Raw genomic sequence first — 24,793 nt, forward strand, 5'->3', positions numbered from 1 at the left:
ATCAAACCCTTTTAATTTAAAAAAAAAAATAAATTTAACAGGCTTTTTGAATAAATAAATAACAAAAATTAGGAATAAGAAAATAACTCATCTTCTCTACAAAGCTCTATTGAATGGCAGGCTGGGAGCCTAAGACTTAAAATTGTGAAGAATCTCATGTACAGAAACAGTTCATCTCAGTATAAGAGAAAGTTTATGAAAACTCTTAATTTCTTTAAAAGTAATGTAGAAACACAATTAATTGGCATTCTAAAGCATAATAGTGATATTCATCACTAGTGGGTTCATTTCAAGATGGGATTAATTGAAATACTTCCAGATTAAGAAAAAGAAAGGAAAAAAAAAAGGACTTATAACAAGTATATCCCCTTCCCAACTTCAAATCATTGTTGTGTATAGGTGCTGCAAATAAAAATGAGTTCATGAGTGATCGTTCTTGAATGAAACACAGAAATAAGAAATGCACATACGCATTTGGGAAGTGTTCTGAAGTTTTATTGTGACGATGTGGTGACATTGAGTTCCAGGCTTGACATTTCTTCCCTGTGATAGTGAAAGAAGCTGTACCACGATAACTCACACCATTGCCTTGGTAGCACTCCTCAGTTGCTTGAGCTTGTTCAGGCTGATCAACAGCTGTAGTGAATAGTAGAAACCTGTTAGCATTACACAGAGTGACAGAGCAATAATACAACTGAGCAGTCACCTCAAGTTTCTTGCAACCAAACACAATGACACAGCACTTCCATACTGCAGATATCTCCTGTTGTTCTTACCAGGGCTATCTGGTTCTTTCCCATCACAGGAAGGGATGGTGCAATATTCCCATCGAGCAGTTGCATTCGTGGTGTAACACCATGGCATCTTCTCACCATCAGGGTTTCTACAATAGTTTTCCTCTAAATTCCTGAAACAGAGAAGTTGTCTGAGAAAAGCCTCTCATGGAAACCTGATAATGGTTACGAACAAGGAGGGATGTGTCTTGCTTCCTAGTTCACTGTTGCATTTACAGGTGAGTAACTGCTGCTGTCATTTACTGGTTCATTTACTAGATGAATAATTCCAATGCACCTGTGTTTTGGATGTGCTAAATTAGATGTCTGCTAGATGGACATACAACTTCATGCAGTACTTTGAGGCAGAGAGCAGGAAAGCAGAAACACAAGGTAAAATAATCCAGCTACAGGCAAATATCATAGTAATAATTTTCTCATTTTACTTTGCTTCACCTGAGCAACGATACAGAAGGATGAACTGAAGAGGGAAAAAGATAACTAAGCAGAGCATGAAAGTCAAAAGAGGAGACGCTCATACCTAAGAAAAATAAAGTGAATAAAAAGAGGATAAACGTGTGAAAAATCAACTGAAAAAATGCAATCCCACAGGTAACGAACTCTGGTGTAACACAGGGACTTTGCACAACAGCTGAAGAAAAATGAAGTGATTCTGTGCCTTGGTACTTCTCATGGGTACTGAATAGAGGAGAGATTACACTTACTTGCAGGGATAGTTTTCAGGAGTGCGAGCATGTCTGTGAGGAAACTGAGCACTCCAGTGCTGGCAGGTATTCCCTGATTCAGTAACAGATATCTTGCCTCGATAGTCTTCTCCTCTTCCTGACAAGCACTGACGCCCTGGTGCAGATACAGGTGGGGATGTTGCTGTTGCAGAAAGAGGAACTGAAATTATATGTGGCCTTCTAAAAATATAAAAACAACAACAACAACAACAACAAAGGCATCAAAGCACTTAAGAGCTTTAGAGTGGGGTAGGAATTTTAGCTTACAGGTAAGGTTTATAGATCAAAATGTTTGGAAAGCCCAAAATGCGGAGAAAACTTCTTATCTTTTCTCTCTTCCATTTTAACATTCAGACTCCCAGAAGGGTGTTTGTATCTGCCCCTTTACAGCAGCCAGAAACAGCACAACCAATACTAGCAGCCCCATCAGATCATAGCTGAAAAGTGAGCAAACAACACTTGTGAAGAAAACTGGGGTGAATGTGACAGGCACATCAGTGATAGATACAGGTTTTGGTGCAAACCAAACGATGTGTACACCACCTAGTGGGAGTTAGGGACAGCAAGGATGAGGTCTGGTGAGAAGACCCAGGAGAAAAGTATTGTGGCAAGAACAGGCCCTCAAAGGAGAAGAAAATTGAACTGGAAGAGCAAAAATCCCCCTAAAAACAACGAAATTTTTTTCAGAATGAATGAAAATGTCATCAAAAGGGGAATACAGAAGGAGTACCAGAATCACTGAAAAATATTGTTCTGGAGAAACACATGGAGGAAGAGAGATGTGCTCCAGGAAAAAAAAAAAAATTAGAAATACCAATGACAGACAATTCTAGTCTCAAAAGAGCTATTAGAGGCTCATTTCAGGGTTATTCCTTTTCTTCCTTTCCTTCCTTTCCTTCCATTCCTTCCATTCCTTCCTCTCCTTCCTTTCTTTCCTTTCCTTTCCTTTCCTTCCTTTCCTTCTTTTCCTTCTTTTCCTTCCTTCCTATGAGATAAAAGTCAAAATCTTGTATTCTTTCTTTTATTTTGGAGGCTTAATCTACCTGTTCTAGTTCTTTGCACTACTCTGAATAAAAGATGTCTTCATGTCTTTATGTCTAGAAGCCTGGAAGTCAAACTCACTGCAACGAGGAATGTCACAAAATTCCCAGCGTTTGTTCGGGTTGGTAGTGAAACACCAGGGCCGAGGTTCACCATCAGGGTTACGACAATAATTCATCTTCAGATCTTTCTCTGGAAAACTGAGCAGGAGAAATAGATTTTAAACAAGTCACTAATGGCTGGCTGTGACAATTAGCCTGTCTGTGATAAAGTGGCCTAGGGTCACCATGGTGTTAAACAACTCACTTTTCAGGGAGGTATCCATGAGAATGAGGTTGCTGGGAGTCCCAGCGTTGGCACTCAAGCCCAGATGCTGTTGTTGCAACTACTCCATGATAGTTTTCTCCACTGCAGTGCATGCACTCCACTGTAAGAACAAGTTTAGAATGAAGACAAGAGACAGAGATTTCGTGCGAAACTTGTCTGTAAACACTCACACTCATCTCTCTTGAAGTTCAAGAGTCTAATGAGAACACAAGGCTGAAAGACAATCATTTTTGTCAAAGTTTCTTTTTCTTGATGACTTGAACTAATTGGTTATAGTATTCTATCAAAATATATATGCTATGGAATATAGTTTCTAAAAGAGATGAATTTAAACTGCTGATCTATAATTGAAAATCTGTTGTTCCTATCGACTTTTGCACTAGCAACAATCATTTGGTTCAATTCTAGGATTATGATCTGAGAATACATTGTCATTCTTTTGTCTAGGGAAATTGCTCTTGTGTAGCTGACTTGGTAGATGTATTTCTAGTCAGTGTAAAAAAATCTCTTTGGAAGGTTCCACTAACCTCAAGTTTGGAACAAATCTGGAATGAAAATAAAAATATCTATATAACTACTCATTTTTGAACTTCGAATCTTCTAAATAAGGGAAACAAATTATGTATGTATCCTCACCTTCACATTCTGGGATGTTACAGTAATCAAATCTAGTATTAGGATCTGTTGTGTAACACCAGGGTCCTTTTTCATCATTATCAGGATTTCTGCAGTAATTTTCCTCCAGCCCTGCGTCAGGGTATTTTGCAGGTGTGTAACTGGAACAGAAGTAAATATTAGAGAATAAGGGAAATGTCACAGTTGTTCAGTTGAGGACCCTAGAAGTGAAATCTCTCTGAGGACCATTTTGAATATGTCATTCATCAGAAGTCTCGTAATTGCTACTGAGTACCATAAGTCAAGGGTTAGAAGTGTCAGAGCAGCAGACTTCAAGAAATTTGTTGTTTTTATGGCCAGTCATGTGTTTAATACTAACATTTACTCTAGATTCAGTTTCCAGTAATTTTCACTCAGCCAGGTACTTTCATTCACTCAAGTGTGAGAGTTCTCTGTGAGCAGAATGCTATGCTATGTCAACAGCAGGTTGCAAAGTAAACCTGATTGAGTGTTTTTCTTTAAATACAATAAATACTGTTCTGTTTACTGTCTATAGATTCACTGATAGAGTGATGTTGTCTGTCTCATTGCCTTCATATTATACTTTTCAGACAAGAGAAGATACTCTTGTCCTGAGATTGATGAAAAATTGTTTCAACAGAACCAACTGCTTCCCTTTCCAGCATTCTGCTCATGTAAGGATCAAAAAAGTTAAACACAAGTGCCAAGACTGAAAAGTCCCTTTGATTGTGCAGCTCCACTTATAATTCAGACTAAAGAAGGATAAGTGTAAGAAATTATTTTATATTAAGAATTTAATTAATTGCTCATAAGACTACTCAGCACATACAAACGGTTTAGCAGAATTTCAGAAAAACATGAGCACATTTGTAAAGTCCATACTTAGGTTTATGGGGTGCAGTATCAGCCCACTTCTGGCATTCCACACCCTTCTGAGTTTTGGCTTCTGTTCCTCTGTAATCGCTCCCTCTACCTTCCTTGCATTCTAGAAGATAAACTGAAATTATACGTGCTTGATTAATTGATATAATCACATATCCTTTGGAATTTAGCATATAAAAATATTTTTTTCTTTAAAGTTAATTGTGTCATGAATGAGATTTAATTAAATCATGATAGTATGCTGAAACAATGACTCTGCAAGATAAAGAAAAGTTGTAATGGTTGAAATGTCATATTATACATGCCTTTCTACTCTTAGTTTTTGAAACTTAGTAGTCCCTTCATAGAATAAAATAAAATAAAATAAAATAAAATAAAATAAAATAAAATAAAATAAAATGAAGGGAAAAGGAAAAGAAGGAGAAGGAAAAGGGAAAGGGGAAGAGGGAGAGGCAGAGGGAGAAGGGAGGGGAGAAGGTAGGAGAGGATATGGTTCAGCAGCAATACTGGTTTGAAGTATTCCTGACTATCCACAGCATCTTATTTTCCTAAGGATTCATCACATTGCCTTCACAGCTGCAGTAGTGCAGCTGTTGGCATGGATATGATGTGAAAAAGACCTAACATGAAAAAAAACTTTCCAAAAAGTCTCATATTCTATATCAAAAATATAGCGTCAATGAGGCTACAGTGTTACCAAATCTTTCTTAGTGTTATTACCTTTTGTGTTTATTAGCAGATGAAAAAATGATTTTTGTTAGTCCCTGATCTGGTCAGTTAAGGTAGGCTTTTTTTCTTAAAAATTCTATATTGAATTGACTCAATAACCTAAGTTCATTTTTTTCAATAACTTCAGCACTCTTTTCTCTCCTCCATTCAAAGTTTTTTAATGCACATGGTGTAGTTCATCAACCAGTTCCTCTCTTCTAGCAGAAATAAAGGAATCTGACTTTTAGGTTGTGACCTGGTTTGTCTCAGTGTCTTTATGCAATGTCCAAACATGATATTTTTGGAGACCCAGTTATGCATCAGATTTTTTCAGCATCTGTTATAGCAGAGGTGATGTATGAGCACAAGATTAACATAAATCTGCAAGAATAATGTCAACTTACAAAATCTACGTTGACAAAAATGAAAAGAATGAATACATGAATCTGAAAATAGATCCATATATTGTGTGCTGGTGGGTATTTTAGAACTGGATTTATGGGTCTTACCTTCCTTTTGATAAGCATACTTGGACAAGTTTTCTCTAAAAGCTTTAACAGGAATCCCTCAAAGAGTTTTGCAATAAATTAACATTAAAAAACCCAAAAACTGAATCAGTTAAATGCTGATTTTTCTGGTTTGTATAAATATTTGACCGTTTCATTGTCCCTTTGTGTTAACTATTTGCAAACTGGAATGCAGAGAGCAAATTGCAAAAGCCGGTTTTAATTCTTACAGCTTTTTCAATCACCCAGATAATTTTAACTTTCTGTATTATACCATGTGCCATAGGAAAAATAATTCTGAAAGCTGTAAATTTTGTACCAAATGCCATACTTTTCTTTGAAAACAATAGTAAAGACCAATTGGGTCTCATATAGCAACTGCTTCCACTCAAAAAAAAAAAAAACAAAAAACCAAACAAACAAACAAAAAAAAAACCAACAAAAAAAAAGTGAAAAAATTCAGGTTTCATCAATATAGTATTGCAAAAACAAAAAACAGTTGGACATGTGATAGGAATTTCTTTGAAATGCAGCAGCTCCTAGGAACAGTGATATGATCCATCTAGGTGAAAGCTACATTTTGCTTTGTTTCTGTCACAATATATTAAAATTATACTGTCATTAGAATGAGAATGTATGGGAACTGTTGAGTCACAGCCTGCACCACTGATTGAGCACCTGGGGAAAGGATTGGTCAGCCCTGGGAGCACAGGTGAAGGCAATTCAGCTGTGTGATCGGAAGAGCACCTCTCTCAGACTTCATCTAAGGACTGACTGCCACTCCTTGGTGGAGCTTTCTCCTGTGAACCTGGAATCTTTTGATATGGGTGAGCAATCTTCTTCCTGTCATTTATAGCACCTTTCTATCATGTTGGTCTTTCTGTCGTTGCATCTCTTGTAGTGCCTTTCCTATTGTATTGATCTGCACAATTGCTATAGGGACCGTAATTATTTAAAACACTCTGTAATAAAGGGCTATGCAACTATTTGACACAATTACTCTCAGCTACTTTTATGTGTTAGCTAAGACCTCAAAGTTATTCAAGATTATACCCCAAATGATAGCAGCTCTGGGTGTGAAACAGTAAAAACTGAAGTACTGATTGGCATGAAAGTCAGAAGAAAAAATCCTGCATCTTCTCAAGGGTTATACGAGTAAGAAAGATTGCATAAGTGAAAAGGATTATATAAGGAAGAAAATCTACAAGAACTGTGAAAAACATTAGGTTGAAATTATAACTCAGAGGTATTGGTCCAGTTCCCTATTCAGGTTCTGAGCTGGATGGGGCTTCCAAGAACTTTGTCCATCAGTATCTGTAAGGGTGGGTGCTCCATAGCCTTTCTTGTTAGTGTGGTTCAGTGCTTACCCATCCTTCTTTGAAAGATTCTTTTCCTTACATCGTCCATAATGTCTGAACAAAATCTTATTTGGATGCTTAGTTGTGATTCAGCTAAAGCTAATAAATTAGTACGTAAGATCTTGTGTGTGCTAATTGCATAACACTAGCATATCTTTCAAGGCTTTGCAGGTCAACAGAGGAGTAAGGATGTAGAAAGGTGCCTTTTCAATTTCTAAATATTCTCTTAAAAGTGTCTCAATATTTAAAAAAATTAGAAAAAAAATTAGAAATCATCAAATGGTGAGATGGAATGTTCACAAAGTCGTTTAACAGAGAGCTTTACTACTTCTATTGAAAGGTTTATTGTATTATTATATTAAAAGGATTATCTTGTGTGTCTGAATAATCAGTAAGGAGATCTTTTCTCCTTCGTGCATTATTAAGTCAGAGAATGATACAATGAATCTTCCACTGCATTAAAAACAAAATAATTTCCTTCTTCCATCTATGTAACAAGAGCTCAGTGATTATGGAAGTTGAAAGTAGCTTGAAAGTAGTTGAAAAAGGATAATTGCCATTTCTTAAAGACTCACTATTTGCTGAATAGAATAGGAAATCAGATATACTTTTCTCAAAAAGACTTCATTCATGGCAGAACTGACTGGAAACAAAGCATATGCCAAAAGGGAATCCAAAGTACTGCCACATCAACTAATTATATCATAAAAACGTACATTAGGATAAAAAGCTTCACGAAATTAATTAAATGAAGAGTGCAAACATCATTTAAAATATACAAATATGAGCAAAAGCACCCATTTATAACTGGAAAGTGGTTAACACTCTAATTCTAACAATGAATGAAACTAAGAAAAAACTGATTTGACTGTCCCCCAGGGTAAGAAGTAAATCTTGTTTAGAGATATATGTAAAATCTTTGCTTGTTTTCATCAGTTTTCCACTGGATAAGTGCCTATCTCAGGATCCATAGTCTGTGCAAGTAGCTTTTCCTACTACTCCCAGCAGAAACAAAGAAGATGCAGCCATTGGTTACTGGCTGGTTTAAAAGGAGAGGTAGATTAGGGACACTTAAGCACCTTCTTTACTCCCAACACTATGTGTGCTCTCAGAGCAATAGTTCTTTGAGCCTTGTGGATCCCCAGAATTTAGGGAGCAGGAAAGATGCTGGAGCACTAATCTGGGAAAAAAAGCTGGAACTGCATTTCCAGCAATGTGGCAGAAACCAGATATCAGAGAAGGGCTGTTCTAATCACATTGCGTGACCCAGTGATGACATGGTCCCAGTTACAACAGTGTTATGGTAGTCTTTCTCAAAAGGATATCTTGGTGAAATGGTATCAGTGTGTAAACGTACTTCTTTTTTCATAAAGAACTGCATTTGTTCTTCTGAATAGCACTGCTGTTTTGGTGTTCTCAGCCAATGTTATACACTGTTGGTCTTTACTGGTGAATAAGAAGGCCCTGTTAAAATTAAGAGGAGAGAGCAAGGTAAGAAACAGTAGATGAATATATGCATTATTTTCCTGAAGACTGTTTCTAGCATTAAGTTATCATTGTGAAAGTGCTGTGCTTTGGCAAGGTTTAAGATTCAGCAGTGCTTTGCAACGCCCCAAATGTTTCATCTCCCAGTTTCAGTGCTGACATTAACTCTTAAGCCTTCATCTCAAAGTTAGGTTGAAAGTGAGCCGTACAAGGAGACTATGACACGGGTTAAAAATTTATAATTTATAATGTGCCAGAGACAACAGAGAATATGTTGAAGAGCGTACATGCAAAAATGTTACTGATCGTGCAAGAAGCAGGATATTTTACAGTATTCAGCAGTTATCAAGGAACAGATAAAATTCAACAAGCCAGCATCATAAATTACTTCTTGATAACTGTTTTAAGTCACCATTACTTGAGGCAATGTAAGCACATTGGATAGCAAGCTCATTTGTCTTTTCAGCAAGGGCCTAGGATGGAAGTCTGAAAAATGAGAGCAGGTAGCATAACCTTTACAGCGATATTTAAGGAAAACTCTTGGTAGGCTAAGTAATTTCTGTTGTTGACTTTTCTGATTCAACAAAGAGCAGTAGCAACATAGCATTGAGCGGGCAGGTCTGCACCAGTACATTCCTGCCTTAAATAAAGGCCTGACAGGGAATCAAGTGCTGGAATGAGCCCTGCAGATCCTCAGCATTCTGAGTTCAGAAAGGTATCCTGCAGAAGCAATAGATCCAGGGCTCGTGATCTCCCTTCCTCATACAAGAGAACAGCCTCTCACTGCAGTCACTGTTCTCATTCCAGTTGTCTGCTTTATGGCTGAGATTTCAAGGAGCTTCTGAGGCTTAGATGTGGAAGGCTTGGAAGCCTGAAGCTCAGAGTATTAGGCTCTTAGACAGCATCAGCCACTGGTGATCAGCCAGTGGTATAAACTGATTAACACCCTTAATGGTTCATGTTTTCTGTCCCTCAGTGTCTTGTTAAATGCAAGTGCAGAGGGAGTGCTTGGGTGGAAATAGGGCACAGGTTTAAATGGCTGTCTTTTTCTCAAGGTAAATAGAAGATACACAAGTCTGAATTCTAGTAAAATTCAGAATAATTAACATGTCTGCAGGATAATAGGTAAGGCATAAGCATGTAATTATTGCTGTTCTAAATTTTCAAGAATTACTTATGAGTCTTTATTGTGAAAAGTGTCCTGATAAAACCATGTCACCTTGGTTCTCTGTGTGCCAAACTGTGCATCAAAAGATATTGTTTTCCAGTGAAAATCCAATAGTTTTCTCATTTTTTCTACTTCTGCTTGTCTTCATCTATGTCTCTCAGGCATTTTCTATATCTCTGTAGTTTTTCCAAGAGACTGCAGAAGCATATATTCCTAAGAAATCCCTCTAACGTCCAGTCAATAAATAAGGTTGACTTCCCCATGATCTGTACATCTATATACATCTGTACATCTGAAATACATATACAAGAAACAGCAGCAGAAATTACCTGCAAGAAAATTTAGTTTCAGTTTCACATTGCTCTGCACATTCTTCTTTACTACTTGTCTTATAAGTTTGCTTCTTTGAGTTAAGCAGCCAAGCTCCCTCTGTCCTCACATAGCTGTCTAGTATGCTTCCTTGCACTAAAAGGAAAAAGAGAGGAAGAGGTAAGAATGTGAATGCTGACATAGTTAATATCAAATTTTCATATTAAATCCTTTGACACATCATTTAATAAAGTAATAAATCAGTAGCTACAGACATATTTTCTTGTCTAGTATGTTAAATTGTAGTGTCACTAAAAAACCCAGGGCAAGCAGGGTTTGACTTGAACAGTGCTTTGGTGATTCTGAAAGGCATTGCAAATGTCACAGACCTGGTGCATAAGGTGATGGGAATAAAGAAAAAAAGAAAGTGACGTGCTTTCTGTGACAGAAAGAACTTTTTTTTTTTTTTTTTTCCATAGTTTGGAGAAAGTGGAGGAATGAAACCCAGGAAATATATGAAACAACGGTTGATTGCTGATACCTATCCACAAAAAAAAGAAAACCATTTCAGTTTTATCAGTTACATTGTAGATGGGTTTTTTTCCAAATGTTCTTGTGAGAAGCCCATTCTCTATCACTGTTGTTTTCACTGTGGGCATTGTCAGTTAATCTGGACTTGATATATGCTTAATAATCAAGGTAGCAGATGTTTTTCTTTATTGCAGTGAATTGACAGTAGAGAATGAACTGATAAATAACCTTAATCATATAGCTCCTGAGCTACGGCTGCATGTGACATATATGCGATGTTAAAAAATATGCCTACGTTAACCAAGAAATATTAAAAAAAAAAAAAAAAAAAAAAAAAAAGCTGAAGTACAATCCTCTTGAATCCTCTCATTTGGTGTTTTGGTTTTTTTTCTCCTCTTACAGCAGTGTTATTTCTGAATGCTTAAATACTGATCATAGAGCCATGACTTTCATGATTTCTGGCAGCAGTGTCAGAGTGTTGCAAGAGTCCTGTGATTATTACAGTTTCTTTATCCGACGAGCCTATGACTTTATTATAAACTCATTTGGCTCTGGGATTTGTCCATTCTCCTCGATTTCAACCTCAAACAGGCAAGTGACTCGTGGTCTTTGCAACACATCCTAGTCCTGCTCTGCGCGCTGTTTTGTTCTGATTTATGCAGTTGCTGAATTAAAGGCAGACAGGGTGTGAATCATGCATACCTCAGCTTCCTGCTCTTGTGTGCAAACATGCTGAAGTGAAGGTCTTTCTTCATCTTCTTGGACTTGCTTTTTTTCTGAGCCATTGCCCAGTGGCAGCAGAAAGAAGGCAGTTTGATTTTGCTCTAGCCTACAGCCTCTGAGTTGGGAACTTCCCAGGGCTTCAATTATTTTTTTAAACTGAGGAAATGTCTTTTAGGCAACTATTTCTCCCTTTTCTGAGCAAAACTTCTATAGTGTGAAACAGACTCGCGTACCTCTTGGTACAGCTAAATGTCTTCATCTGAGTGCTAGTTCAGGCTGCAGTTGACTAGCAAACCTAGGGAACCTGCTGTAGCAGGGGGTTGGACTAGATGATCTCCAGAGATCACTTGCAACACCTGTGACTCTCTGATTGTCCTTTATGATCATTTTATGTCTACAATGGATAGCTGATAAATTGGACCCAAGAGCCAGACTATACTTAGAATCACTGAATGACTTGAGTTGGAATAGACCTTAAAGACCATCTACTCTGACAAACAACTTCCTTTCATACCACTGCAAACTCAGAAAAGTTACTGAATGTCTTTTTTTTCTGCATGTGTGCTACTGAAGATACTGGCTTTAAAGGTTGACTAACATTATGCATTAAAGGAAAGCATGATTAAAAGTAAAATGAAGTTAAAGCGGAAAATGATGCAATAAAATTCATGTGTCAGGCTCACTTATTATCCTAGATGTTTCAAACCAACCATGGCATTAAGATGTAGCCAATTGTGAAAGAACAATCTAACTGGGTTTAAAATAGTCATACGTTGCAACGCTCAAGAAATTCAAGAATTCCAACTATGCTTCTCTGCAACATTAATTCTGCCATGTTTTGACATCTTGACAATTATTAATTATATAAAAATATAATTATTAATTGTAATTATGGTGTTATTTTAAAAAATATTGATTGGGTCACGACTTTCTGTTATAATTACATGGCCATATATAATGCTTTAAGAAAGCAATAGGGTACACGCAATCAGAATAGAAATGTGATACATTTTCTTGCTACCCTTTTTCCAGTGTCTGTGGAATTTTTCATTGTTAAAAAGATGTATTACTGCCTTTTTCAGAAATGCAAATATTTACAGCAAATCGAAGGATTTGCAAGCAAAAGCAGAGTATTGCAGACAGAAGTCCAAGTGCTATTTTTTTTTTCCTCCTTCATATACATTCCTAATTAATTGAGAGGTCTCTTTGATCTGAGTGAGACTGTTCTACAAAAACATAGCTTAGAAATCAGAATTTAAATGAATGCTCGTTATTAGCAAATTCTTGATATTATTTAATGTTAGGTTGGGGCTTGTCTATAGTATTTCTAGTTGCTAAAATCAACTAATATATTTTTCTGTGACCTATTGCATATTTTTCCATTCACGTAAGAAAAATGTTATTGTTTTTTATTGTTCCTTTCTTTTTGGCATATACTGGCATACTTGGGAGTATATTCTAGTTGCATTTATTGCACACCATGTAGTTATAGATAATACCTGAAATAAGATAGGGCACAAATCACATCATTGATTGAAGCTCTCTATCACATAGAATGAAAAATTTCCTGTTAAGACTGTGGCAGTGAAAAATATTGAAACTACAGTGTGTGAAGGAACTTTCCTCCATCTCACTTTATTTTTGTGTGTGATTCTACTTGTAGTATACTTAACAAAGAACCAAAATATATATCACAATACTCATCAATTACAGAGGGGAAAAAAACAACCAATGATCTTAGGATAAAAAGCTGGCTGAAACCAGAGATACTCGTGTCTTTTTAGCAGCCTACTTGTTTAATGTGTCCCCATTTCTGGCCATTTGACATACTGGCAAGTGCTGGCCATTTGGGTAGCCATGCAGAAACCAAGGCTAATATTTTTCTAGTGTCTGCAGCAAACACCATAGCAATCGCAGCTCTAACTTTGTTCTCCAGCAACTCTTGCCCATTGTCTATGTAATTGGTGATGTGGATTTGGTGACCCACTTGCACAACATGAAGCTTTAAAGTGTTTGGCCCCTATCTCACCCACACAAGCAGAAGAGAAAAGACTCTTACCTGAGCTGAGCAAGAAAAGAAGGAGCAAAGTGGCTTTGCTAATTCCCATTTTGGCCCACCTGGCGGGCGCTGGAAGTTGTCTGTCAGTGCACAAAGTTTTTATCGACTTGCACTAGGTTGAAGAGGCATCAAACAAACAGTGCAGGTAGATTAAGTTAATGATTCTCCCATGCTGATCCCCCTTTGCCACGGAGTGGCACAATGTTCAAACAACCTTGAATTGGATATGTTACCAAATCAGATTCAGTCATTTGTATTGGATGCTGGGAAATGTGAAGGCACCCTCTCCTATTTTGTGGGGCATGTTTTTGTTCTTACGTTGTTAGGTCTCTCTTTGCTAGAGAATAAACAAGAAAAATATTGTTGGAAAGCATAGGAAATTATTAGTCCAGGCAGAATTTTTCTTTCTCCCAGTACTAGAGTCTCAATGCCAATTTTAGCCATTCACACTTGTACTGATGCATGAAGACCACCTTCCATTTAATCTCAGGAAAAGCACTCTTATCAGATCCAAATAATCTTATCAGAGTCAGTTAGCTCTGAAAGATAGTTTAATTTTACTTTAGGATTTTCTTTTCTTTTTCTTTCTTTTCTTCGTTGTTAATTTAGGAGTAAGAGTTCATCTTGGTTCAGTGGTGGATGTTATTACTTTTTGTTGAAGATCTGTGAATAGCCATTTTTCTTTCCCAGACATTTAACCTCATAGTGTATGCTTAAACTCATCCTGTGAGGTTGCCAGACTTTGTTCATCTATATATTATCCTGATTTCAACATCAGCCCCACTCTGCATTCCCCAGGTGGCCTTTGCCTTGGAAAAGTTGCACTGCAGCACCATTTCATGGTTTCTCGTGCATGTTAGGTCACTGGTGGAGCTTCAAAACAGCTTAAATCAAATATGCTAGTGACTTGCCTGAGGCAGGGAGGAGTTGAATGCTGGATGAGGAAAACAGGCTTGAATGGACCGTCCTGGGTCATGAAGTTCAGACTTCTGCAACTGAAGGCAAAAAGTTCATAGAATTATGAGCTCCGTCTAAAAACCAGTTAGGCTATCTATGACCTTGTCTCACCTAATCTAAGTCAAAACTGCATTGTACTGAGGTCTTGGGATAAGGCTCGAGTGAAGAAGTAAAAAAGGACTCTAAGGTACAGTTCTCCTCTCATTCTCATTGTCATAAATCTGCTTAAAACACATCTAGTTCACTGCAGCTGCTCCTGAGAAAATAAAACTTGGATTTACATTCCTTTCAAATACGATAATCCAGGTTTGTGGAAATATAATCTCTCTCAACAGATTTGATCATGGAAAATTGATTGCGGAGCTACTGTCAGCAGTCAATTCTGGTATAAGAGTGAGTTCTCAACATGAAAATGTCAAAATGGGAGAAGTGTTTCATCTCCCACAATGATGCTCCTCGCTGCTGTTTTGTAACAACACTATGAGCTCTCATGGCATTGTGTTTAAAACGCGCTCTTGTGAACTGTTGATTCATCTGTCTACTTCTGTGTTCCCCCTTTTTCTCTCTTTTTCTCATAAGATCCATACGTCCTCTAAATCTTTTCCCAGTTTTGATTCTGTAGTGTTTGTTCTCGCTTATTTGACCTCTGTGAGGCCCACATAGGTGGGCCTTGTGTGGAAGTTTATCAGATCTCATTTCAGAGTCAGGGTACTTTTGTTAGCATAGTGGTTAAAATGTAAACAATGGTAGAAGGCTTTTTAAATAGAAGTTGACCCTTGAAATTGGGTTTACTGTAAGCTCAGAAAATCCCCTGCAAATGAATTTGCAAACATTGTCAGAACATGGGTTACAACGTATTAAATTCAGATGGACCTAGTGTTCCTAAATATCAGAATAAGGAAGAGACAGAAAACAGCCAGTTAGATGTCAATTGCTTGAGGAAGGATCGAAAGGAAGATTCAATTTTTTGAAGGGAAATTCTCAAAAGGCAACTGTAAGGAAGGAAACATCTGTTAGACTAGGGTGAGGGTGAGCTAAAGCTCTTATTTGAGCTCCGGAGAGTAATAGTATGTCATAGATACATGGCCAGTTGGGACATAGAGGAAGATATTCTTTGTTTTTATCGGAAAGCAGAACATAATTGAGAGATGCATTGCCCTGAGTAACAGAGCCAAAGAGCATTTTGTGCAACAAACTCAAAGGATAATGTAGATGGCTTCTAAAGGCAGAAACTGCCAGGAGCGGGAAGAGAAGTTCTTCAGGAAATAAGGAGGCAGCCACATTAAAAGCAAATTCCATCCTTGCTCTAGACATACACACAAACACAGAGTACAGAATCCCTTGTGGATGAGCTCATCTCCATCACTTCTGCTTAAGCTTTGTTTGCTGTTACTGGGAGTCCTTGGATGAGGGTTAGGACTGATTGAAAAAGAAATGCGTAAGAGAAAAAGAAGGAAAAACCATGAGTATAATTGGGAAAATTTGGTAATGTGAAGAAACAGATTTTGTACTTAACCCAACAATTGCTCAAGTTCCTCCAAATACCCCTGCAAATATCTACCATTTGTAAAGTTTACTTTTGGTATTTCTCTATGGACTTGCACATTTATATTGTGTCATTATATTATACACTGGTTCCTGAAGTAGTGTGTTGTTTACTGATGGTTTCAATGTCTGAGAACCAGTGATAAAATTAGCTGTTCAGGAATGTCATTGAAACAGGATGAGCATTTATAACTACTTGCTTCATAAGAATCTTATACTCTGTACCTGTGAAGATCTGGTCACTTACTGAAGTTTATATGTATTATCTAGCAATACCTGATGTTCTGCTAAACCACAGCTACATTCCAGTGCCTAAAACTAGCAATAATATCTGTTTATAAATAGTCTATGATGGTTCCATTTTAATATACACTGTGCAAATGATAAGAGATTTTGTATACTTCTATCATATAAAAGAGACCAAAACAGTTAAAAAAGATTTTGTAGTATGCATGCATTTGCTGGAAGCAATGTTAAATTTTTTTTATAGTTTTCCCCGGAATCCTCAACTAAGATCAGGGAGTTTTGCACAAGAAAGCATGGAAAATGTGCTGATCAGCTTTATCATTTCCTATTATATTTTAACTCGAATTTCTGAAAGATATGCCACTTACACATGCCATATGTCCAAAAGACTGCAACATATCTGTATGGAAACGGTTGAGTCAGAGCCTGAACCACTGATTGAGCACCTGGGGAAAGCACTTGGTCAGTTCTGGGAGAACTGGTGAAAGCAATTCAGCAGTGTGACCAGAAGGGCTGGAGCCTGGCTGCACCTCTCTTAGACCTCATTTAAGGGCTGATTGCACTGGGGGAAGGATCTCTGGTTGGGGATCCTTCCCATGTGGAGTTTTTCCTGCAAGCCTAGATCTTTGGAGATGGGTGAGCACTTACTGTTTTGTAACACCTTTCTGTCATGCCAGTCCCTTTGTCATTATACCTCCTGTATCACCATTCCATCACACTGATCTTTCTGATTGTTACAATATCACATTATCTTTTTCACAAAGAAAGTGTGAAAACATCCTGTAGAGGTATTTACTAATTACTTGCTTGGATTTCTGGAAAGAAACCCTATTTCCAAATGTAATGCCTAGTCTCATTAAAATTGTCATATTTGTAGAGTGTTTAGGAAGAACTACCCTGACATCAACCTAAACCTATCAAAATAGTATTAAGAAGTAATCTGATGAGAGCTTCCAGGCAAAATGGTCTTGAAATCAAGGACAATAACCTTTGGTTTATTCAAAACAGTAGTGTTGTTGGGTTCAAATGGAGTATGTACGTATCTGTGCTGCAGTGATCTGCAAATTACAGGCAGGTGGTACAAAACCTCTGCAAGCAATTGTATTGCTTAGGGAGGCAGACCATCAGGAGGCTCAGCATATACCAATACAGGTATAAAATACCTCAGATGTTCATTAGGCAATGCCTGCTGGCACTGAGGAGTGACTTACAGGCACCAAGAGAAACAGGAACAATTCATACATCTGGGAAGTTATTACCAAGGATCTGTGCCAATGTTCTTTGAAGGACTAGCACTACTGGCAGAAAAACAATGCATAGGAAATTGACAAAACACGCCAGATAGTAGCAAACCTTTCATGTGCTCAAGGAAGCACTGCACTCAGCAGGTTCTGAAAGTAGACAAGTTTACTGAGTCCATTTTAAGCATACACCTCAAAAAACACTGTAGGGACTATTACAAGAGGAGAGCTATGTAGGGAAGTGCTAAGAACTATAGTTATATATAAAACATCTGCAACTAGAGAGTGTGTTGCATTGGATGACAGCAAACTGAACTCTTTCTGTGGCATACTTCAAGTTTTGTTTCAACACAAAGTTGTTTAGTGATAGTCATTATTTTTTTTTCCATGTGTACATGTAGCCTAGGAAGTTGAAATGGTTGTAACAGTGTAATTCAAAGCTTATTTTGGCTGGTGAGAGTGCGGGGAATTAGCCTGAGGGAGAAGCAAGCCCACAAGATCTTCATCCATCTCCTGACAGCATGGGCATAGCATAGACTGGCTTTTTCTCACTCAAGACAGGGGCTGGGTTTGGATGTTAGCTTCCTGCTTCCAGAGCAGCAGAAGGGGAGAAAGATGCCAGTGATAGGTATGGGTCCAGGCCTGACTGGGTGAGAGTTTCTTGCACTGGTTTTTGGATGACCTTGAACCTAGAAATAGGCTAATTACTTGCATGTGCAAAGGAGAATGATGGATGTCTGAACAGAAAGAACTTTGTGTCTCATGTCTGAAGAAGGAACCTGACAGCCACTACCACATTCAATGTGCCTGACTGATCCATGCACAGTACTAAAATGGTCATGATTGGTCAACGTGGTTATTGCTTTGCAGTAACTACTTATTCTCAGCAAAAAATGATATTTATTTAAGATTCTTAACAAATTATTTCTATTCTAAAACCGTGCTTGGAATGCTGTCCAGATTCAGTGGGTAACCATTACATTCTTGATCCAAGACAGAAAGCTAGGAATTTGGACAAAACCAGTGGGCTTTGATGGCTGGGTACAGTCCAGTCCCCAAGAAGTGACTCCATATTGGACAAATCTATCTTTTCTTTGGCAGACTAGAGGTCCTCCAACTTCAGCCTAGGGATGAGAAAAGAGAATAAGGTAACTCCTCTAGTAAAGGCACTTGACATGCAAACAACAAAATACTGTCAGGAATAACACTGTGGTAACTCTGAAGGCCTCAGAATATAACTGAGGTGAGGGCTGTAGAAAGAGTTTTCTTCTCCTTTTTTTAACAAAAATGTGAAGAGGATTTTTTTTTTTTTTTTCCAAGCACACAGTCATTCGTTTTGTTTGAAGAAGGGAGATCCAAGTACAAATCATGGGTGTAGGAATATTCCCAGATCAGCATGAGACTGGCTATGCAACAAAAGGAAGTACTTAGTTTTCTCCATTCTCTAGCCTACTTGATTCCAGACAAAATGAATATAATGGTTATGTTTCTTAAAACCCAGGCAAGGCAGCATACGAATACGTATGCTTAGTGATTTATGTATATATCAATGAATTCACCATCCATACTCTTGAATGTAGCATTTGTAGTGGCACTGACTACCTGCTCAGACAGATCAGCGTTTGACTGCTGACTGCCTCCAAATAATCATCAGCTTTGTTTTGAAAAGTACCCAATACAATATCCTCCATAAAGAAAATCACATTTTAAAAGTCTTATCTTAAGTTTACGAAAATTTGAAAACTGGGAACACTTTGAACATTAGATCAGGGAATTAAATAAGTGATATGATAAAAATGAATGTCAAGTGGGAACCAGAAATATTCACTGGTTTCCCTCTGCCTCTACAAACAAAGGAAAGTTCAAATGGCATATCCCAGGGTTACTTTCTGCTGGTATGGAATATTCATAATGCTGGGCTACTAGTACGTACGGGATACATCAGGATAAGCTTTGTGGAGGAAGAAGAAATTACCCTACACAATTTTGCAGTTGTTCTGATTGACAGAGTAAGGGAAGAAAGATGCTATGTATGCCTCAGTCCTCACATTTCATGCAGAGACCTTGAACAGATGAAGCTACTTCTGAGCGTTGAAAACAAAAATTTACATTCGACCTGCTCACACTCAGAGCTAAATTATTCTTACCTCGCAGTGATGTACTCTTACAAAAGTGAATCCACCACAAAATTCAAGGTTATCTATGCTTCCATTGAAAAATCCAGGACGATAGCACATTCTGTTCTCAAGTATGGGGAATTCAATGTCTTTTAATCTTTTGCCTGTATCAGTACCTTTGAGAATGACCAAGAAAACAGAACAGTTATGAATAGCAACCTAGGCACTGTGACAGTGCAGTGAGGCCTGAACAATGAAAGGGCTAGGATCAGTCCCAAGCTTGGTTGTAGGTACTTCAGGATGCTGGAGTCTCACTAAAGGTTTTACATTTTTAGTAATTAGTTCATTCCTCTCAACAACCAGCTTGTAAAGTGTTACAAAATAAAGACGGATGCTTAGTATGCAGAAAAATCACATTTATTTTAGGCTTTCATTATGGTGTGGTAGCTATGGCTTATGTCAAGGGGAACAGCTTGGATTTACTCTGAGGCTTGAAGGAAAGAATTCAAATCATTTTAATGTAGTGTTTACCAGATTGGAGAAACAGTTGAATTTTCCTAGAATACGCTGTATTTAGGTGTGGGGCTCTGGCTCTGTTCCTCTTTTCAATAACTAATTTCATGATATGGCAGGACCCTCTTTCTGCTATAGCTTAAATGTTATAATGGCCTGTCGAAAACTAGACTGTACCCTTCTCTTGTGGCAGTGATCAATAAAATGAACGTAAGAAGCTGCTGCCACCGTGTGGCACGGTAAACAAGAAAACCCTGTCTGCAATGAAGAAAAGTGTTATTGGTAATGCTGATGAACCACGCCACCGATAGAGTGATTATTGCTAGGCACTATTTTCATAGCAGCTTTAGAGCTAAGTGACACAAGAAGGAGAAAGAAGCATTGCAACCCATGTGAAAGATTATTAGGGTGAAACAGAAAGGCAGAAACCTGTTCTGCTGAGATTTTTTTTTCTTTTAATTTTATGAATGCATGCACTAAGAAACTTCTGCTTTTTCATTTTACAGGTGAAGTATTGCTAAGGTGCTGCCTGGCACATGAGGTGGGAAAGGCATTCCTCACATGTTCAGAGAGGCAAAACGTGTGTACATGGTGAGAAAGAAATAGAATAACATTGTCTGGTAATTTCTGACTTAGTTAAGTCTTCTGCAAAATTTGTTCTTTTTTTTTTTTTTTTTTTTTTTTTCCAGATCACAAAAGTATATGTATTTTAGGAAAAGATTTGAGAATCCCCTTTAATTTTCAGTCCCTTTGAATATGCTTTACCTTTTGTTTTTGCAAAGGCAGTTAGAAAGCATACAGAGTTTCTTTCCATCATCAGACTTGTTTCAGGCAGACAAACTGGTTTTACACGGTCAGTAATTGTTATAGGACTGGAAAACAAACCAACAATAAACAGATACTTAGACAAATGATCATCCACCTGTTCAGTCTTCAAACTCAGTAAGCTCTGCAAGAAAGTGGAGAGATGGGGAAAGGTAAAGAAGATGATGATACTTTGAAACTATACACACGATTATAGAATGGTGTCTGATCAGCTCCTGAAAAAAAAGTTATCTGCCAGCAATTGAAAGTCTCTGAGATACATCTGTGGGCAAAGACACAATGTGAGCATATTTGCAGCACAGTGCTAGAGAGCTGATCGCAAGTTACTCAGTCAGAGTTAAAAGAACATGCACAATCTTAAGCCCAACTGTAACAGTTCTTGCAGGTGCAGTGATCCTGATTTCTCAGATCTTCTGTAACTCAGAGGCTGTGAACATTTCCAGGGACTTCGTAAGAAGTGGAATGAATGATAAGGGATTAAATAAGGAAACATAGCTAAAGTTACAGAAAAATCTTTTTTCTGGTTACATGGCTGATGCAACTTTGGATCTCACACACTGTCAAACATCCTACTTCCTTCAAAAAATAAATATGAAAATAAAACTCTTCCTTATCATAGCATAGTGCCTCAAAGCTTCAACATTGGAATAAAGCTTGACAAGGAATGGACAGGGACCTGGGAAAGTTATTCAGGGAATGAAGACATTGTATATGGAGATCTTTGCTTTAGGCTGTTCAGTCCCTCAGCAACTCTCAGACAAAGTTGTCTGAAGATAGAAAATGATGGATCACTATCCAGACACATTTGTTATTTATGGCATGCAGGAAGTGTTCAGGTGATGATTATCGATGCAAAACTGATGAAAGTGCTATAGCATGCATAAGTGCACAGAGCATGCAATTGAAGAAGGAATGGACAAATTAGTCACAAGCAATAGCAAATTAAAAAACTGATGAAGCACAAGATCTTTATACTCAATTGAAATTAGTGGGATTGTCATTAACTGAGAAACAGAGAGTCTGAGTTGAAATTTAAGTGAAAGTAACTGTTCTACGTTCATTAAAACTGAAAATATTATGGTGGATGTTTTAAAAAGAAAAGTCCACTCAGGTCAAACACAAAGTTTTCATGCTCTTCAACTTAATTGGTGAGCAGAAGATCAAGAGGAAAACTGATGAGTAAGAAGAAAATGTATGGGATCATTCCTAAAGGAAAAAATAAAATTGAAATAAATGCACAGATTTCAGAGCAGACTGCTCAGATGTCTAAGAAAGACACAAATGTGGACTTCAGGAATTGACAATTATGCACGTGAATTTTTCCTGTATATCAAGCTTATGATGCTTATGAAACATGCATGTGGCCTGGCCTACAGCACTGGCAGGGAAATTGGACATTTCCACTTGCTCCCAGAAGAAGTCCTGGTGCCTCTTAGCCAAAACTTCAACTGGTTCTCAAAGCTCAGAAGGAAAATCCTCCAAGCAGAAGATCCTCCAGGCAGAATTCTACTTGGATTTATTTCTATACTTTCTGTTTCAGTGGAGCTCCAGTCAGCAGGTGCTAAGTGGAACTCCCCATGGCAATCCCTCCTTTCCTGAGATTGTCTTTGCTAAGCTGTGTAGGTAGCTCACACATGTTCTGCCAGTGAGGTCTTTCAGCAGGAGAGATGCTAGCATTTGCCATTGAGCAGATCCCTAAGATAATATACTCTCACACAAATCCGGGCTAAAATAATTCATGACTTCAGAATAAAGGAGAGAATGGAAAGCTTTGCTTGAAACAGTACCTGTTCAGCTTTAGCAGAGCAATGTCTGCTCCACTGGGTTCCTTCAGTGATTTGTGAACACTTCGGATTTGCAGGGATGGCTCTTCTGCATTTAGGTTCTGTATTCCAAGAAAGATCCTGTAGGAAGAGGGCTCTACTGACCTGGAAGAAATGGCAGTGGCAATGCAATGACATTAACTGCACTGTTAGAAAATCCTTACATCTCAGAAGAAGAATTTAGGAAGAGCCACTTCATCTTTCTCAGCCATCAGTCATCAATGTTATAAAAGCTTTAACTTAGAAAGTGATTCCCCAAGACACACAGTTGCTTACTTCAGACATGAGAGATACTGCTTGCTTGCTTTAACTTGGAGACATAGTGCAGATGCAGTGCAGGCCAAGCAACCATCCCTCAAGATCAACAAGTGCCCAATCAGTTACATTTTGTGCCTCTGATTGATTTTCTCATCCAGCTGCAAGAAATACCTATCCCTCATTCTAGTTGATACTTACTCTTGCAAGCATTGAGCTGCAGTAAGGACCCACTGTGGATGTATCAGAGTGCCAGCACAATGATGCGTGTTGGTACTAGAACAGAGAATACAATAACCTTATTAATCTAAGACTGCACAGTCAATTTGATACCACCTGTACTGTGTGCAGTGGGAAAAACTAGCAAACAAACAATATGCTCCACATTCAAATATTTTACTGTTAAGAGATTGTCTTATGTCAACTGCAAGAGAATGTTTCTTTTGACAGGCCACTCTTGCTTTCAGGAATTTATTAAAAGTAATTAGCATTTCTTAACAATTTCACATGTGACGTACTGGGTTTATCCTGAGAAACAATTAAGAAAATGCTACATCCTATTTATTTGTAGGATTACCTTGGACTAGATCATTGCATGGATCTTGCTATAGACTTTTAACTTTTCTTGGGATATTATTTACAATAATGATTGTCAACAATTGTGTAGAAACTTTCACTAGCCTTTCTGTAAGCACTTCTTCATCTCCTGTTCTACCATTCTGTGGTGGTGGAAATGCCATACTCCATTTATTTTTGTACAGAGCGGTGATAATCTTCACATAACTTCTAACACAATAAAAATTTAGATTTGAATATTTCTGGGCTTAACTCCCCCCAGTGCAGAATGCAATTAACTGTCATTACCTTCTATGAGACTTAGTCCTTCTCCATTTCAGTAAATCTAAGTGTATCTGTAGTTCAAGTTTGCTCTCTAGATATTCAGAAGAAAGTGGGAATTTTTGTGCTAAAGACCCAACAGAAACTTTCTGTGAACATTATGCCCCCCCAGAAAAGAAAGAAAAAAGTTAATTTTATACGTTAAGGTATTTTATATAGAAACCAAACCTAGTCTCCAGAATCATATACATTGTTTTGTACCAATCCCTTTCTAATGCCTGTTCCTTGTGAAACCCTGGTGTTCATGGATGGTGATACAGTCTGGAGTATCATTACCTTGTCCTGAGACTGACATGCCAAGGCCAAGACCCTGGAGATGCGTCACACATGCTGTGTTGCTCACAGGTCCGCTCACTTCTCATTGAGAATTTTCCACAGTCATGCTCAGAAGAAGCTACAATGTTAAAAAAAAAAAAAAAAAAAAAAAAAAAAAGAAGCTACAATGAAGAATTTTGGTTTACTTCTGTAATGCCAATCACAGTGTAATCTGATGGAAAGAGAAAGAGATGAGGCTTCTTATATCTTCTTTGGATTTTCACTGTTTATGTTGGTTTGGATTGCATTATCTGGAACATTTCAACAACGTGCTAATACATGATATTTGACCTGACAAGAAATCAAGTTCCCTGACAAAAATTATCAGCTGCGTCAAAGATTTAGGTATGGTCAGATAACATAAGTAAAACTACAATTAGTCCTATCTAAATAGAAAAATTTTAGTAGGAAGTTGAAGGGAAGAGAGAGCTAAATGAAGTAAGTTTATTGGCCAGGTTAATTCAATACAATAAGAATTCCTAAATTCTTCTAAACTTTACAGGCTACACTCTGATTTGGTTTAAAACAATCACTGAATTATAAAAGAAATTCACTCTCTGTCCCCTTGTCACAAAATTTTCCAATTTTGCTCTCACACTTATAATTCTGTTTCCTGTTAACCCAATAGATTGAGCTTGGATTTTCCTTAAGGAGCCAAGTAATGCCTTCCTGAGCTACATGCTTATATGGATGTGAAATGTTAGTTTTACTATGAGACAATTAGTAATCAAAGGCAACAGACTGTAAGACTGACATTTTAATTTAAAAATCGAGTATCCCACAGTTCTTTTGATAAGAAATCAGATC

At 37.6% G+C, this 24,793-nt stretch overlaps 2 protein-coding genes and 1 long non-coding RNA gene across 3 annotated transcripts in view; 1 reads left to right on the forward strand and 2 right to left on the reverse strand.

Annotated features, from left to right (window-relative positions):
* The window catches only part of PLG (plasminogen), a 21,771-nt gene extending 8,386 nt beyond the window's left edge, over positions 1 to 13,385 (reverse strand). Inside the window, exons 1-10 of the mRNA XM_048937775.1 lie at positions 13,253 to 13,385; positions 9,960 to 10,095; positions 8,335 to 8,441; positions 4,406 to 4,520; positions 3,524 to 3,663; positions 2,867 to 2,987; positions 2,642 to 2,760; positions 1,499 to 1,661; positions 777 to 907; positions 471 to 636 (exon numbers count right to left, since the gene is read on the reverse strand). Of these exons, the coding sequence (XP_048793732.1) occupies positions 471 to 636; positions 777 to 907; positions 1,499 to 1,661; positions 2,642 to 2,760; positions 2,867 to 2,987; positions 3,524 to 3,663; positions 4,406 to 4,520; positions 8,335 to 8,441; positions 9,960 to 10,095; positions 13,253 to 13,301 (1,247 nt within the window). The 5' untranslated portion in view covers positions 13,302 to 13,385. The remainder of the gene's footprint in view (positions 1 to 470; positions 637 to 776; positions 908 to 1,498; positions 1,662 to 2,641; positions 2,761 to 2,866; positions 2,988 to 3,523; positions 3,664 to 4,405; positions 4,521 to 8,334; positions 8,442 to 9,959; positions 10,096 to 13,252) is intronic.
* On the forward strand, positions 4,528 to 20,674 carry LOC125689964 (uncharacterized). Its single transcript, XR_007375461.1, has 3 exons — positions 4,528 to 6,446; positions 20,378 to 20,462; positions 20,561 to 20,674. It is a non-coding gene; the product is annotated as an uncharacterized LOC125689964 (long non-coding RNA).
* Positions 17,401 to 24,793, reverse strand: part of LOC125689959 (plasminogen-like) — a 21,761-nt gene continuing 14,368 nt past the window's right edge. The window contains exons 14-19 of the mRNA XM_048937774.1: positions 23,948 to 24,065; positions 22,976 to 23,050; positions 22,484 to 22,624; positions 20,637 to 20,743; positions 19,389 to 19,534; positions 17,401 to 18,365 (exon numbers count right to left, since the gene is read on the reverse strand). Coding sequence (XP_048793731.1) covers positions 18,204 to 18,365; positions 19,389 to 19,534; positions 20,637 to 20,743; positions 22,484 to 22,624; positions 22,976 to 23,050; positions 23,948 to 24,065 — 749 coding nt within the window. The 3' untranslated portion in view covers positions 17,401 to 18,203. The remainder of the gene's footprint in view (positions 18,366 to 19,388; positions 19,535 to 20,636; positions 20,744 to 22,483; positions 22,625 to 22,975; positions 23,051 to 23,947; positions 24,066 to 24,793) is intronic.

The sequence above is a fragment of the Lagopus muta genome, chromosome 2, assembly GCF_023343835.1.
Source record: "Lagopus muta isolate bLagMut1 chromosome 2, bLagMut1 primary, whole genome shotgun sequence".
NCBI classification, from domain to species: Eukaryota; Metazoa; Chordata; class Aves; order Galliformes; family Phasianidae; genus Lagopus; species Lagopus muta.